This window comes from Botryllus schlosseri, chromosome 16 (assembly GCF_051294905.1).
Source record: "Botryllus schlosseri isolate E-star chromosome 16, Bs_hap1, whole genome shotgun sequence".
Classification (NCBI taxonomy): domain Eukaryota; kingdom Metazoa; phylum Chordata; class Ascidiacea; order Stolidobranchia; family Styelidae; genus Botryllus; species Botryllus schlosseri.
In genome coordinates this window covers 3,619,302-3,637,142 of record NC_137251.1, presented here as the reverse complement: position 1 = coordinate 3,637,142, position 17,841 = coordinate 3,619,302, and the positions used below count along the sequence as shown (strand labels likewise).

General features: G+C 41.4%; 1 protein-coding gene and 1 long non-coding RNA gene across 3 annotated transcripts in view; both read right to left on the bottom strand.

The window, feature by feature from the left end:
- LOC145458615 (uncharacterized) overlaps positions 1-17,841 on the bottom strand; it is a 361,279-nt gene that overhangs the window by 160,641 nt on the left and 182,797 nt on the right. The gene's annotated exons all lie outside the window — the stretch shown is intronic.
- Positions 597-15,438, bottom strand: LOC145458608 (uncharacterized). 2 transcript variants are annotated; one of them, XM_080337028.1, is made up of 5 exons: positions 15,076-15,438; positions 13,543-13,709; positions 6,464-6,691; positions 4,495-4,749; positions 597-1,217 (listed from the first exon to the last, which is right to left on the bottom strand). In XM_080337028.1, exons 2-5 carry the CDS (start codon positions 13,592-13,594, stop codon positions 694-696), a joined length of 1,059 nt encoding a protein of 352 aa, XP_080193154.1. In that variant the 5' UTR covers positions 13,595-13,709; positions 15,076-15,438; the 3' UTR covers positions 597-693. The 2 variants fall into 2 exon arrangements, with proteins under 2 accessions (XP_080193154.1, XP_080193153.1); XM_080337027.1 differs by having other exon boundaries at positions 597-1,220; positions 15,076-15,437.

Below are 17,841 nucleotides of genomic sequence, written 5' to 3'. Positions count from 1 at the left end.
GATAATGTGACGCGCGGACCCGGACATACACTCAAGGCTGAGGCGTTCTCCGACTGTGGTTCAGTGCGTTATACTTACATACCTTATAATACTTTGATTCTTCGTTCTCGGTTTTTAGTCAGGATCGAACTTTGCAATCTATAAGCGCGAAAGCGGGAAAATGCAGCTTTTTATTGCAATATTGGCTTGACAAAAGCGAGCGTTGTTGCCATTTTCGCCCAGCTGGCTGCTGGCTGCATGTCAGACGTAGACAGACTAGAAATCTGTTCAAGTTTTCATGGTCGAAAATATTTTCTCGCAAATGTATGTAGACCCTAACAGAACAAGTAGTTTTATGGACATCTTTCTCAGAATGGAAAATTGACGTACGCGGCAGACTTGGACAACTAGAAAATGTTCAGCTTTTCCAAATTAGATTAGAGCTAGATTACCGGCATTTCGCTCTAATAGTCCAAGTCTGGTACGCGGGCCACATTATCACGTAAGACCGGAAACAGTCTGCGGGACGCTCAAAATCGCGCCCATCGGGACGTATGTCTGTATGTATGATGAATTTTGATGATTTGTATAAGATTTATCAGGGTGAGCGGATGGGACGGTTGTTGATTCAATTAGGTATACATGCATTATGCTAAGATGTTTATGCGATCACGCTGCATCAGTTTGAGTCAAACCTCATTCAAATTTAAGAAACTAGGTAATCACTTGCCTGATGACAAAGACAATGATGCCAGTTACGAGTAACAGAAAGGTCCCTGCTGCAATCACGGTGATCGTGGTAGTGTCGGGGTTATTGTGAGGTGCTGTATATTCAGGTTCAGGGTATTTGATAGACATCGTTGATGTCGTTGAAATCATTTCATCCGGCATAGAGGGTAGGCTTTGTTTCGAATATGCTGCTGATTTGATCGTTGTCGAAGCAATCGACTTTTTCGCTTCATCCCCCACGTTGCGAGCCGTCGCTGAAGATGTTGTAGTAAGTATTATTGGTGTACCTCTTCGACTTGTAGCGGGGCGTGTAACTGTAGCCGGAATCGTTATTGATTTCCTAGTTGTAGTTAAGAAGGTGGTTGGAATTGTCGTGGTAGGCTTGGTTGTTGTTGCCGTGGCAGACGCGGTTGTTTTTACCGTGGTAGGTGGTGGTGCTGTTGTTGTTGTCGTCGTGCTGGCCGTAGCTTTTGGTTTCGTTGTAGAACCTCTTCGTGTAGTTTCAGAACCTGCTGAAGTTGTAGCGGAAATCAGATCTTGTTGATTACGTGTTATAGAATATAGATCATTCTAACGCGGTTGTTAGTTGAATCGGTTTCTCACTATCACACGGACATATTTCGGCTACATATGACGGTATTTTACCAATATGCAGTGGCGTAGCCAAGGGGCGAAACACGCCCATACGACCATACCACTTCCAAATTTTCAAAATAGGTATTGTGGCATCAATTATGTCCGCTATGTCACAGCGGATAATGATGGCGTCGCGTTCTTATTTGAATAATTTCGACTCAGTCCCTCTCTATGCAAGGAAAAAATATGGATCCTGGCCTATGTATTGATAGCATAGCATTAGTGACATCGGCGTTACCTATAATTTCAAAGGAGCAGATCCAAGGAGTCAGAGCATTTGCATATGTCACACTTGGATCAGAAATCGTCTTTGCTCAGTGTCTAACTGTAACAGAATCACAATTGCATCTAGAATTCTATATGTATAATTCCGTCTTGTGGTTAGGGCTGGGCAAAATCGAGTACCTGAGTGATTCGATTCTGAATCACGTAATATGCTTCGAGTCGAGTCGAGTAATCGAGTATCACTCATTATGACGTCATAACAGAATGTAATATGTCAATGTTCAACTACGTACCTTTTATGCCACCACAAAGAACATAGTGCCTGTTATCCATCACATTAAGGATCTTTGGTATCTTTTCAACCATACCGATTTCATTGCACTTGGGACAATGTTGTTCGATGATCATGACTTCGGAAATGTGCTATTTCCAGTAACGTTCGTAGCTTTGTACTACATGTTTCGTATGTTAAGATGCGGCCAATCAAGGTTTCAATGTTTCAACATGGACAATTAGTATCGAAACGCTGTAATTTTCGTTGATAAATTAACTTTCAGTGGCGAGGAGCTTATAATTTCAGTACTCGAAAAAAATCGTCTTTTACTACTCGACTCGAATCATCAAAATTAATACTCGATTCAGATTCGAGTACTCGAATCATAGTGCCCAGCCCTACTTGTGGTATCTCAGATCAGTCGGTTTGAACCGAACCAATTTCAGAAGGACGAGATCAAGTGCTTTTATTAAGGCTATAATTTATAGAGTCGCAACTACACGAATTTCATTTTCAAAATTATTACCAGTGACGTAGGCAGGGGCGAGAGCTTTGCCCACAATCGCACAGTAGCAAGAACGAAAACCACTACATGTAGCAAGTCAACGAATTGTGCTTAGTCAACAAATCAATTACATTTACATCAGTGAAATTTATATCAAGAATTCGTCGATGTCTAATGTTCGTGAAATTACATCTGCAAAAATAACAATCTATACCAGTGGTTCCCAAAGTGGGCGCCAGCGCCTCCCTGGGGCGCTCGTAGTGTGAGGGGGGCGCTGGCCATGGAATGGGCGATTGGGGGGCGCAGGCTATACAATTGGGCGGTAGGGGGATCTGAGAGCAAATGGGGGTGGTTTAGGTTTAGAAGGCAACTACTGCCTAGTGTTGAAACGATTGAGAAATAAAGCAGATAAATACGCAGTAAAAATGCAAAATCGATTCAGGCAAGCAATTTACGGTCGTCCGTCTATTAAAGCTGCACCGGAAAGTCCGTTGTTACTTGACGATGTTGATCCTGTCCATCAATGGACTCATTTAGCAGTTTGCAGAATTGCCAGAAAGCGTGGTTCATTGTGTGCTGTGAGTTGAGAACTACGACGTATTTGAGCGATTATTGCTCTCTGCAAGGTGTGATGGATTTTTAACGGAAACTGTCGTGAATGATTTTAATCTCTGTTTCAAACGATCGTGGATTTTCAACAGTGCTGCGACCGTGGCCTTGGACATGCCGTTCGGGTTGCGAGAAACGATATCGCTTTCACTAGACCAGTGGTTCCGAACGTGGGCAATTTAGCAGTCTAGGGGGGCGAAAATACCGAAGGGGGCGATAGGGGGGCGAAAATGGACGAAGGGGGCGAAAACAACGAAGGGGCGATAGGGGGCTATAACGCGTTAAAACGGCAATGTTGGAGTCAGGACCGTAACTGCTGCACCCCAAACCCCCAATTGGGGGGCCGAATTCGAAGGGGGCCTAAAATTATTTCGTGAATTAACATAAGTCAATTCATGCAACTTTCTCTCGCCGCGCGCGACTTCATATTTCCCTGTATCTTAATTTTGAAGTACCCTTGCCCGAACAAAAATACGCATGATTTATGGAATTTATGGAAATGGGGGGGGGGGGATTGACGAAGTACTGTTACAGTCCTGATGGGAGTCAAGTCGGAGAAATTTCCTTTTGTTAGTCAACTCACGAAAATTTAACTTTAAAAGAGTAATTTCGAGGTCGAGCGGAAAATTTGACCCTTTTTTATTAGTCAACTGACCGGTGATCCCAGTTTGTATGCCCATTTTTCGGCTCCCAATATATGGGGGGCGATAATCGGTGTGGAGCTTCAAAAGGGGGCGACGAGTCGAAAAAGGTTGGGAACCACTGTACTAGACACTAGACCTTCCTATTTTTTCATTGTATCGCAGTTTTGTGGTGTTTTGAAATGATGAAAATAATAATAAAATGAAAATAATAATAAACTGACGCTGGCACTTTATTCGTTGTCGAAGAGGGCGGTAGCTCAAAAAAGTTTGGGAAACACTCTCTATATAGACATTATGATTTTATATGTTTTCAGCACGTCAGGACATTATGATGTCATATGCGTTTAACAAGTCACAGTGAATCCGTGACTTCAAGTCATCATGCTCAAAACTTGCAAAATATATACCTCATTCATCTTTATAATACTCCGCGACTGAAGAATTTAGCCTCCCTGGGTCAATTGATAGCTGTAGCTACGCGATGTAACTACTACTGACATAATAGTGGCGGCGTTGAGATTACCATTTCCAATACTTCAATTATTTCGATCAAGGGTGGAGCCAGAGAGGGACGAAAGAAGTAAATATCGCCTACAAAAGTTTTCCTTGAGCACTAACGAAATCGTTCATCTTGATTACGTCACAAACGTTAAAATGGAAATTTGTGACTTCACATCATGACATCAAAAATTTCGTTGAGACCACGCCTTCAATACCTACCATGCTCATCCTTCAAATACTCGTTCCAAAATTTTTCGATTATTATTTTACAAATTTTACGAAAAAATTGTTCTATATATACAACCCTATATTTAAGTCTGGATCTTTTTTCCAAACGCGTTGGCTGGAACCCTGTTGTTTCGTAATGGACCAAGATTACTAAATATTCTCACGCTCTCTCCCACCCGATGGGTCACAGGTCGCATAAATGTATTGGAATCGTATTCCGCTCTGCTCGTGCGGTGTGCCACCGGATGGAGTGCGGCCTTTAGCGTAGTATTGTACTTCCATCGATGATCCAGAGCTGATAACGTCGTTAGCAAAACATGATACTGACGAGGCTACATTCCTGCAGTGTTGGGTGCGAGAGAAAGTATAGCATTTCGAGCCTTTTGTGTCGGTGATCAATTGCATGCAGTCCACTGATTCTATGACAAGAATATAGCAATAGATTTTCTTACAGTAAACTGAATAGTGGCGACATGTCTTCAGGTAATATGCATAATGATTTTTCTAATACCCCTGCATGACATGTTGTGATGACGTTCCTAAGTTTTAGATTAGCATCAAATCAAGGGATGTCAAGTCAATATAGGCCTACATGTAACATCATACTTAATTACAAGAAGTAGATGGAATACGGAAGGTATGATGATTACTGAAGTAATGAGTTTTCGGAAGTAAATTGGGTCAATCGCAGGTGGCATTTAAAAAAATGCAAGCCTCTTATTGCGACTAGCGCAAAATAAGCAAAAGACTACAGTGGTGGGGAAAACAGGTTTGGTTTTAGAAATCATACATAATTTGCTACCGTCATACAGGTACAGCACCGCCCCGTTGGCATTGCGATTTTTGTCGTTACAGTGATGCGCAGCTATTAGCGGACCTACATGCTAATGATTCTCCTAGTCGGCCTTGCCCATTGTAATGAAGTTGTTAAATGTAAGTTTTGGGCTCAAATCAATGGATGTCAGGTCTCCCATGATAATATCATACTCAATTACTAGTAGTGATGGACACGAAAGGTGCGAGGAGTACTCAAGCATTTAGATTTGGGGTATGGGTTTGGACGAGACGTCGCAGACTGTTGGTTATTATCAATTGCGGTTGCCGGTGTTCAAAAGTGCAAGATGTCTCTTCTCGAATACCGCAAAATGAGCACGAGCATTACATTGGCTAGGGAAATATGGGTTTTATATATAAAATTTTATCATTTGTCACCGCCCAGTTTTTATGGCAATTTTATTCGTATAAGTCAGTGGTTCTCAAACTTTTTTTAGACAGGCCTCCCTTTATGGTAGTGAATAATTTCTTGCCTCCCCCTTATCGTCATATCACAAAATGCAACCAGAATGCTATCAACCCCAACGGATTGTTTGAGGACATGCAAGATTACGACTGTTGATGAGAGAATTCTCAAACATGAAATTCGGACTATACACAAAGCAATAACTATGAATTGGAGATAAATCGAGCCTAGGTGACCGCAGCTTCGAGCCCACTTCATATCCTTTCACGTCCTCCAGTTTGAGAACCACTGGTATGAGTGATGGGAATCTATCGCCAAATATGACTTTACACTTTGAAAATTCAATAAAACAAATGCAAACAGTTTGAGTAAAAAAGCGGTTGGGGTAGAAGTGAAGTTAGTTTAAAAACATAACCACTCGAGAGTTAGTGGAAGTGAACAAATCTATTTGAGTTTCCGGAAAAAATAGAAGTACTTCGTTACTGATTACGTTTGGTAAGCCGTAGGTATCTTCATATCTCAGTTGCACTGTCCCGGCAGTGATTACGCGTCTAATATTACAAAATATCAGATGAAAGTACTCGAGTTGAACTAAACAATTTTATAGACGCGACGAGTTCGCCAGCATTATTAACTGTCTCCCCTATACTGAACCCTTCGTATATTTTAGCCTACACTTTTGTAACTATCTGCCAGACTATGGGGTGTCATATTGATAATCTCAAGTCAACTTATAGGCGGGATGTATCACTATCGGCCATCCTACAGAGTGGAGACCAACCAAATCTACTACGGATACGTATACTGAGATCGCACATGCTTATATCGAATGATTATGGGGGCAGCACACGTCCGGTTAATGAAAATGGATTCTTTTTTCCCGTGAAACGTACGGCCATTTATTACAAGTCTGATGTATGAATCTTCACATCGCTTCTCGCCACTGTCGTAATAAAACATCCACAAATGCTGCAATTTCAGGTACAGGACCTCAGCTTCGGACACGGTGAATCTCCATATGCAATTTGCGGAACTTCCACGATATTTCTTCACTTCAGTATAATTGTTTAATCCATTATTTTTTATCGTTCCTCCACACCCGATGCAGATGCTGACGATATCTAAAGCGTAATATGTATTCAAGCTGCCATTCAGGAAAGATCACGTACTCACAAGGCCAACAGAGTCAATGAGGAAATTAAATCGCGTAATACCGCAGACTAATTAATATTTAAGGGGCACTGCGCTCTAAAAATGATGTGGTCTCAAATTGAAGTGCTGATCGAAAAAAAATTGGCCGCACCCATTTTCTCCACAAAGCCACTGCAATGGAGCTGCAATTAAATGAATTTTACATAGGACCCGTTACGCTCCAGCTACCGCGTTTCTTAACCCGTTGCGAAATTTCTGGCGCGATATCTTCACCGTCGCACTTACTCGACGCGACTTCCATATCGTAGCTTTATTTCTTTATGTATACGCGGAAAACATATGATATGTCACTCACTTTGCTTCAACAATTCATATGCTACAACAACACGGACTCTCGATTCCACTCGCAACATATGTATTGTATTTGCATAATCACCATGCCGGTCGAGACTCGGTTGTACGCTACAAGTAGGCTACTGTGCTGTGATATGCTAGTGTATTTTTACCTGACACTAGCCAAGATTGAACAATGAACATTCTCAAGGACACATTCAAATTCACTAAATATTAGAAACAGCTGTCCTCTATAGCAGTGATTCCCAACCTGTGGTACGCGAAGGTCTTCCAGGTGGTACGCGAGTAGATTCTATTTTTTTCGACCGAATGTAGTTATTTTCAGGTGGTGTTGATTTTGAGAAGATTGTTCTCCTATAAACTTCTGGCTTAGCATGGCATCATCGTACTCGACGCTAGCTTCTCGCGCTATTCCCCATCTCCTAATTTTCCCTTCTACGTCGGAGTGCTAGCAAGGATTTTCATTCCCGATGACTGTCAATTCGAAGGAACAAAACCCACTTGTTGCGCCCAAGCTGCATGACTTTCGACGCGCTGTGAGCAAACGTATGCCACGCATCGACCAGCTAGTGGAAAATAAACAAATGCAGCCATCGCAGTAAATAAATTGACTTTTGTTGTTATTTCATTATGTTGTTCGTCTTGCGACTGGTGGTGAAAAAACAATTCCATGCATCCCATCAACCCTGGCTGATAATGCCTAGTGCAGGGGTGGCCAACCTGCGGCCGTCGAGGGAAATTTGTGCGGCCGTCGAAATGCAATTTGAATTTACGAATCAAGTCCCGATTTCTTGAAAGCTTTTAATTGATCTTGGTAATGTGACTTCAATTTTCGATTTTAATACAGTATAGTGCCCTTTGCAATCAGAGCCCCACAATACAGATACAAACAGCAGCAGAGGAAAATGATGTGCCTCGTATAGAAATACCAACTCGAAATCGTGAACGCTCCTCACTATACCGCAATCCTGACGGGAGGTCAAGAAATAACAGCATGCAATAAAATAATGACTACGCCCGAAGATGCATCATAATTTATAACTGGCCCTAAATTTTCGAAAACGCCCCCTGCATCAACTTTATACCGGGGAATCTGATCATGTTGGCTGAGAAAGGATCAATGTTTGATAGTAATATGTAAAACTACTAATGTCAATGACGAAATTCATTCGTGAATCTGGAAAAATTTTCGCGCTTCGCGCGGCTCTGACCAGTCCCTCGCCATTACCACTGACCACTCGCAATTTCGGTGCGTATAGTATGTTTCTCGGTTCATATGATATCGTTAGCCTCTTCACGAACGTGCCGCTGAAGGAGACCATTGATATCTGTGCGGACGCGCTATATCAGGGGTGGGCAAACTTTTGAGCTCGCGGGCCGCATTCAACATCTGAATCCATTCGCGGGCCGCACTATATAAAATTGGGATTATAAACGAAAACGCACTATTGATATTTGATTATATAGTGAGGACATGGAGATAATATACGTAAGTGCTTATTTAAAACAAGCCAAACATTGCTTTGATGATATCGTACACGCATCAGAAACAGTGGCGACATTTCATGGGCTGGCGGACCTCAATAACCAATTTGTCAAAACTGTAGAGATGAAAGTCGGTTGGCCAGATTCTTAGAACAGGATTGAAATTTAAATCTGTGAGTAGCGATCTGTTCATAGATTTACTAATTCCACTTTTGGTTCAGTTCCAGGACACACAATGCTGACAACATCATAACAATTTTAGCTTCAAATACGCTCCTACTATGTGTAGATAAAATATAAATACCCAATTCTACGCATACAGACGAAGCTACCTAAGACACGCCCGAATCGATTTTTATAAACACAACACTGGAATAATTAAAAATGGAGTGGCCAATCTGAAATGCCAATCGTGATCCAAATTATGTCAATCTCATTGCAGCTATTCCGCTGTGATATTAAGTATTTACCTTAGATCAGTGATTCTCAAACTTTTTAAGACACGCCCCACCCCCACCCCCTTCTTATGATGGTGATAGATTTCGCGTCCCCTTATCGTCATATCATAAAACGCAACCAGGATGCAGACCTAATTTGATGGCATGGAAGGTTACGACTGTGGATGAGAGATTTTTAATTATGAAATTCAGACTAAATACAGATCAATAACTTTGAATGGGATGTAAATTGCGCGAAGCGCGAAATTTTTTTTCAGTTGCGCTCAGTTTCGCCCCCCCCCCCTTCAGAGGCTTTCACGCCCCCGAGGGGGGTCTGCCCACCAGTTTGAGAACCACTGTCTTAGAATTACCATGGTGAAATATACTAAGAAATAGTTAATCAAGTCCCTGCATTAATTCGATTTTTAGTACGCATCATTTTATCAATATTTTTAAAAAGTTTCTTTAGACTCTCGCGGGCCGCACAGAACGGTGTTGCGGCCGCATGCGGCCCGCGGGCCGTAGTTTGCCCACCCCTGCGCTATATGGTGGAGGTGATTTAGCACCACCTTCCTTCTCGCGTAAAGTGTTTGTTGAACTTCTTAATACGGCTACTTGCTCTGTTGAGTTTAGTTTTAACGATACCATCTACATGCAAACCGACGGCGTAGCTATGGGTAGCCCTCTTGGCCCGATTTTAGCCAATATATTTGTGGGATTCCATGAAAACAGACTTTTCGCGGCAGATGAAACCAAGCCTCCATTCATGTACCGTCGCTATGTCGACGACACCTTCGTTATCTGTCAAGATGAGACGGAGTTCGATGACTTCTTTGATAACTTGAATTCTCTACACTCGTCTTTAAAATTCACATTTGAAAAAGAGCGTGCTAACTCGCTACCATTCTTAGACGTTCTAGTGCAAAAACGGGGTACTAGCTTTGTCACATCGATTTACCGGAAGCCAACGTTTACAGGGCATTATATACGCTGGAATTCTTTTAGCCCGAATCGCCGTAAACTAAATTTGATTGGCACGTTGGTGCACAGAGCCTTGATGATTTGTTCGGATGAAAAATTAAACGCGGAGCTAGAATATATCCGCAAAATTCTAATCGATAACGGGTACCCCGAACACATCATCAAGAGTTCTGTTGACAGAAAACTCAGGAATTTCAATCCGAACAAATCACAAAACACGAACACACATTTACCGTGGCTGGGCCCCATCTCTTCCCGGTTTGAAAAGCAATTGATTTCTGCTGTAAATCGCTGTTACGATAATGTGAAAACTAATGTTGTGTTTACCACCAAACAAATGCTTCCTGCAACGCGCAAAAATGTTCTTCCTGCTTCTCAACAAAGCAATATAGTCTATGATTTCAAGTGCCACTGTGATTGTCGGTACGTGGGAAGAACAACTCAGCGCTTGCAGGAACGCATCAAACAACATGTTCCTAGCGTTATTAGATCACGCACATTGGACTCTCGCGAAGACGCAGCTTTAACTGATCTGCGATTACTAGAACGTAATCAGGCCATGGCTATGAACTCTGCCATCGGCAAGCATTTGGCTGAGAATGCAACTTGCGCTAAAAACTACCGCGATGAAAGATTTTCTATATTAGGCAGAGGCCGCACTAATTTCCATCTGTCTGCACTGGAATCGACTTATATTAAAATCCACCGACCGCGCTTGTGTCAGCAGAAGGAATTTTTAGTGAATCTAAAAATTGGCCACTAGCTGCGCTCGCGGTTTGCCTGTATTTCATGTTGTTTGTTTCTATGACGTCATAATTGGTTGTTTGCAATGTAGCTAGCAGTGATGAGCGGATAGTGCTTTTCGAAACTCCGAATCCCTCCGACAACTTTAGTGTCTGAGGAAAACTCCCTCCGACTCCGAACAGCTCAATCCCAGACTCCGAGATACTCCGACTATAGGAAACTATGCTCCGACGAATCTCGTCAAGTATCCGAAACAGTGGCAAGCATGGTACACTTGGTAATGTATTTTACTAAATTAATATGATAATATGATTGGCCTCATAGTATTGTCTACTCTCCAGTCCCCAATTGCAGTGCAGATGGCTGATTTTTATGTACTTGGCAATCATTTTTGCAGGTTACCTGTCATATTACAACTTTACAAGGTGTCAACTGTCTGTGCTTTGGTTTGTAATCATAATGAATAGTGTATTCTTGGCAGAGCTATCCAAAGATATCGGAGACAAAAGTTACAATGCTCCGAAATTCTCCGAAAAAATATCTGTAGTAAACTCCGACTCCGCTCCGACTGTCACAAAATCGGCAAAACTCCGCTCCGAATCCACTCCGACTCCGCTCCGATGCTCATCACTGAGCTAGATGCATGTTTTTGAAATCCTCCATATGCTGACGATTGCCCTTGAAAAGTGTCAGCTCGAAAAGCTTCGGGTTTTAATATATTTTATTATGAATATATTATTAAAATGTATATTAAAGTTCTGTACCCCAAAGAGTCTCTTCAAGTAGGCTAAGCCTATATCATTAAATAGATTAATTAGTCCGCAGTTCACCGGAAATGGCCATATACACTTTGACCTGGCTTTTTGGCGTCCAGCTCGTCCACTACGACTGTTATGCCCTGGAATGCGGCCGTGGGTAACATGAGTGGTCGAAATGCGGCTGTGAATGGCAAAAAGGTTGGCCACCCCTGGTGTAATAGAATTTGTTATTACACCTCGCATAGGTCAAATATACGTGATTATTACGTCATAGATGGTGGAAATCCGCCTTCGGTGCGCGTAACTTATGTAGGTGGTACGCGAGCACTGTACGTTGAAGTTTTATTGCAGTCACACCTTCTCTCGCAGATTCTCGGGTTTAGCGATATTCTAAGAATTTTGAACAATGTGTCGGTACTCGGTAACGTCGTCGGCGATTTCCACAATGCCTCGAAATATGGATTGCTGGGCTTGACACCATAGCTAGCAACGTTTTATCCGAGATCAGGCAATATGTATAACTCCAGAAGAAACTATCGCGGTATGATTTTAAACTTCTACGCTTCGTTACAACAACTGTTCTTCGACAAATATGACACATCGGTCTTCCATAACAATACTGTGCAATTTCGTTATAATGGAAGATATCGCTGGCCACTAAATAATCGTCTGCGGGCCGCAGGTTGAGAACCCCTGTACTACAGAAAGAAATTAAACTACAATATGGAGGTCGCGTCGAGCAAGTGCGACGGTGAAGATAGCGCCCCAGAAATTTCGCAACGAGTTAAGAATCGATGACGCGCAGCCGTTTAAATGCAGCTCCGTTACAGTGGCTTTCTGAAGAAAATGGCTACGGCCAAAATTCTTTTCCGATCTGTGCTTCAATTTGAGAAAACGTTATTTTTAGAGCGCAGTGCCCCTTTAAATTTTATATATCTTGGCATATAGGACAGAATCAACACGAACTATTGATAAACATCTTAGGTATGACGTGCCTTTGAGACCCCTGCTATAGTCCGATCAAATAATCGTAATATGAAGTAGGATCAGTTGTAGCAATAGCCTAAACCAGTGGTTCCCAACCTCCCTTTATGATAGTGAAAAATTTCGCGCCCCGCCCTTATCGTCATATCACAAAATCCAACCGGGATGCTAACGACCTCAACAGCTTGTTTGATGGCATGGAAGATTATGACTGTTGATGAGAGAATTTAAAAATATGAAATTCGGTCTAGATATTGAGAAACATGCGTGAATTGGATGTAAATCGCGCAGAGCGCGAATTTTTTTTCAGTTTACCGCTTCTTCGCGCCCCCTTCAGATGCTTTCACGCCCCCCAAGTTGGGAACCACTGGCCTAAACCATATTATTTACGGGTACATCAAGGACGCCCAATTGTCTCTTTTTTCGAAAATCATTCTCTTTTATTGCCGTGTGTGTTGGGCATGTCATCGTGGTAATATAGGCATAAAAGATACATGATGACAACAACAACAACAACTACAACTGACTTTTTATACAATTGAACCAAAGGTTGACTAACAAAAAGTCAACATAACATATACTAGCCGCGAAAACCGGTTTCCCGGCACCGGCTCGGAAATTTGACCCTTTCTTTAGTCAACCCACGAGCGATCACCATTTTATGTGAAAATCTCCCATTTAAATCTCTGTTAATATCACTTGTAATAAGTGATGTCTTCTTTCCCTGGTCTCAAAATATGGTTACCCGATCTAAAAAATATTGAGTCGACACAAAGCAATAAATCTAGATTACTGAGTGCAACTTGGATAAAATAACCTTGTCAAACGAAAACAATACGCTGGTGGGCAAAGTAATCATTTACCCATACGCTCGTAAAAGTAGAAGTATCGCCTTCCCAAGTAGGCCTTGACATGTAGGCTAGAAGGTGGATTTTCAAGACATTGAAACTACTTTATGTAAAGTCAAGTTTATATATAGGCCTACTAAACAACGAAACATCTAATATACACAACACATACCCACATCTAGTATACCGAACCCACGAGAAATAAATCCTGAATTCCAGAAATCCTTACCAGCGCCCAATATGAAGAACGCCACAATGTTGAATATGATTCCTATTTGCATTTTTCAATATTCTTCCTTCGATTTTATTGATCACCCCGAGATGCTATTATTCTGATGGCGACGACACGTTTCTTTTCAACAAAGTCCACGCAGTTGGAAGAAGTCAGACCCTTGCCTATATATAAATTACAAAATATCAGGGTGTTACGATGCTCGAATAAGGATAGACACAATGCACATCCTATCCGAGCGTTTACGTCGCTAATATCGATTACTCTTAAAATCATTTTATAGGGGGCCTATAACAACGACGGTCTTTTGCGACACGAAGTAATGATTTTCATCAGGTACAAAAGCTGATTGATTAATTTCATAACGGACCATAAGATATTCACAATATTAAGGTAATTGTCGATCATAATTATATGCTACAAAACCGATCAATAACCGCATCACGACACATAATAATTTATCAATACAGCAGAATCGATTCCTCCAGTACCCATGACTGTGAATCTATCAGTTTCAATCACTGCACAGTCTAACATCGCAAATAAGCAGTTACATCTCTATCCATTGGGACATATATACTCGCATGTACCCGCACGGGAATGCGTAGATTTGCAATCAACATCTCAGAACCCCAAAATGTTATATCGTATACAATGCGCATCAGCCATGCGTATTGCATATCTTAAACCGGCTTTCCATTCCCGTATAATGTCGTTTCTATCATGTAAAAGCTCAGTGTTCCGACTATAAACGATACGTTGTTGATTGACCAAACGTATAGTCTGCCGAACACCATCCAATGCATAGCAGTCGGTACCGATGGCACTGTTAACCTCATATACATATGGTGCGATCCAAAAATTCTATTTAGTTATAGTTATGCATTTATAATTTTTGCTGTGACGTTGTATCGCGAACCTTACGCAGTTTCATCGCTCCTGCCATAATCGAAATGAAGAATTCTTACCCAATGTTATATATGGTGTAGGAAAACTATTCCATACTTGATAAATATACATAGGTAACGCATCCTGCAAATGACTGTGACAGTAAACTGGAGGTATATGAAAATGACGGATCGTAGAGAAATTGCTGAAATCAAGTGGTCTACCGCTAAGAGAATGTACAAAAACAGTAATATCACTAAAATATGCATATGCTGACCACGCATATTAATATTTTTGACAAGCGTTTTAAAGCACCTGAATTATTTTCGTGCGTGGCGCTATTGCAACCAGGTATGAATAGGCCTACCTGTTTTTGTTGACCGATATTAATGAATCGTAACCAATGCTTAATGAGATGATAGGCCTTGGAACTACTACAGAAAGACTATGTGCGGCCCGTGGTTTCATCGCATTTTTATCTGTCCTGATTTAAAAAAAAGGATCGCAGTACGTGCAAGGTAAAAATAGCAATATATAAAAATTGCTGGCTTCGCTAAATTCAAAAACAAGCGACGAGTTCATGGATATGGAGCTGCTTTGATTAATTAGTAAGATCGCACGATTTCACTATACCATAATTACCTGATTGCAATTTATAAATTACATGTTAATCCACATCTTTGGCCAATGCTCTGTTTATCGATAGAGAATCCATTCTACATATTCAAATCCATCCTGCAATATTTCAAAAGAACAAGCGTACGAAGTACGATAAATCTTTGCCCCTCGCTACTGCATAATACTTAACATCAGTATACATATTGAAATGGTAGCTTGTGTCATTTTGTGTTGAGTCGACGCAATGAATACAATGAATGCTCTGCCACTTATACCAGCATTTCAATGATGGAACGGATGCTGCCTTTGCATAGTACTTCTAGACAGTTGTACGAAACTGACGCCAATGATTACGACATAACATCCTCATGCGAGCCATTTTAAGTGTTCGACCGACCATGGTTATCTCCTATGGCACACTATAGATAACCAAAGCCGTTGTTTATTAACCTCTAAATATATTTCTAAATGTGCGCTAAATCACCAGTCACTTTTATACTTGAGCAGGTGTCGAAATGTCTTGATGACTGCGTTATCTGAGGATATTATGACCAATACTAATATTTCTCATAACCGAAATGTTGGAGTCACACTGAATACAGAAAATATGTTATACATGAGGTCTGTGCTGGGGATTGTTTTTCACAGAAACGATACGAATGATCGAACCGAGTTGAGTGTCAATTCTAATGATTTGAGTCGATATAAGAGTCAACTTATTCAAATAACGAGAGGTCCAGGGGTCACCAACACGCGACTCGCGAGGTCATATTTTGCGGCTCGCGAGGTCATATTTTGCGGCCCGCGATCTGATTTGAAAGTTTGCAAGAGCGTTTAGAAGCATTTTGAAATGCTGAAATTGATTTCAGTGTCTAAACATTGTTGTCGTTGTAGTTCAAAACGAGCTATTCTACTGGGCCCAACATCACTATTTCTCACTAGCTGAAACGATTCGGCGATGATAACAGCATTCCACCGACAGAGAATCAGCTGGTACGAATGGGCAATGGGCATACAGCCTTGACGTGTGGTGGCCAAGACACTTCCAATATCGGGACCCTCTGAAAACGGCTTAAGACTTCCCCACAAGACCAAGCATTGCGAGGTGATAGTCTTTCAGCTGATACCGAGTAGCTAGCCCTAATATCGATTCCTTAACAGCCGAAAGACCTTGTCAAGTATCGTACGCAGCTCGTATAGTTCAAAACAAAAGCGATTATCATGATATTTTTAGTTTCATTTGTATTTCTATAATAAAATATCATTTCTATGTGGTAACAATGCCCGTCGGCCATGTTATAGAACACAGCATTGTAAAGTTTTAAAAACGTGGTTGCTAACCGGTGCCTATTTTGTATCGATATTGCATTCTTGGGCCCGCGGTCTGCACGAAATTTGAAAAGTGGCCCGCGAGCGGGTTTGAATTGCCGACCCTGATCTAGTCCCTTCATACGCCATGAATACCTCACCCGCTACATGATGATTTAGATCAGAGGTCTCAAACTCAAATGTGCTCGCGGGCCAATTTCCTAGTTTTTGATGACGCCGCTGGCCGCAGCATCAACAATACGGATATTCAATGTATAATTTGCAATTAGGCCTTATTTGACGGGACCTTGCCGACAGGCATTCCACAAACATCGTGGAAATGTACTTTACTATTGTATTATTCACGCTTGACACGAAAAAAATCACATTTTCAAATATTTGAATAAAATTGTTTTTGTGGCGGGCATAATCTTTTTAATTAATGAGTTGTGGGCATCATGCGAGAGGCTGCATCATGACATCGTAAAAATGTCGGGTTATAATATTGCAGGTAGCGGACGTTTGACGTGTCACAATCTTATGTGAAATATTTTAAAATCTACTGGAGATTGATCTGATGTCAGAGCATCTGAGCGGTGTAGCTTAATCCTGGTTTTATCATATTCGTGATAAGTATAGGCTATTGTTACTGTTATTGCCAAAGTCAAATTAAATTAGCGTTAGACTTTGACTTCGATTATTATTGGAACTTATTAATAACAACTTGAATATAATCATTATTGAGCCATAGTGATAGCACTGGTTCTTAACCTTTTTAGCGATCATACCCCCATGTGCTTCCGATTAGATTTCTAGTATAGCTACTGTCTATTTTCAACACAATTTCTGATGGTACACCTATATTAAAATCAGAAAGGCCATTCATCTAAAATCGCGCGTGAGCGTGAAGACTATTTTCCAACTGTTCAAATTGGCCACGAAAATATTCCACAGCATATAGGCCTAATTTCACAGTGCATCTCGTACACCCTGGTGTGGTGCTTCGTACCCCGATGGGCTCTACGTACCCTGGTTAAGAACCTCTGAAATAGAAATGTCCAATCTGCGAAGAATTCATTGGTCTTACGGCTGTAGAGCGTACTACTTAGGGATTTTGGAATCGGGAAAGGAGGGCACTTTTTCGAAATTTTCAAACACAGAATACCGAAAAAGTGGTAAATTTCTACCACTTCGTAGTCGGTTGACTAAAAAAAAAGGTCAACTGTCGCGGTCAGCTCCCGAAATACCCGCCGGAGCGTCACTTCGGTGCTGATTTACGGCATCTCAATCGAATTTTGCTATAAATTTGACCAAAATTCCTGAAAAAGTGGACAAAACTCAAAAATGAGGACATTTAGGCGTCCTCGGAGGTCATTTTCAAAAACCCGAAAAAGGAGGACAAATCCTCCTAAAGGTGGACGTATGGTAACCCTATATAGTACTACTATACCTTAATCGCCACGGATAATAACATCAACGGGT

Bases quoted from the DNA above. Each gene is read 5' to 3' on its own strand.
- LOC145458608 (XM_080337027.1), bottom strand. From the start codon at position 13,594: ATGCAAATAGGAATCATATTCAACATTGTGGCGTTCTTCATATTGGGC. The intron at 4,750-6,463 runs GTACGTTTCACG...TTCTTGTCATAG, and splicing joins CAGACTTGTAATAAATGGCC to AATCAGTGGACTGCATGCAA. The intron at 1,221-4,494 runs GTGAGAATATTT...CTACAACTTCAG, and splicing joins CCCATCGGGTGGGAGAGAGC to CAGGTTCTGAAACTACACGA.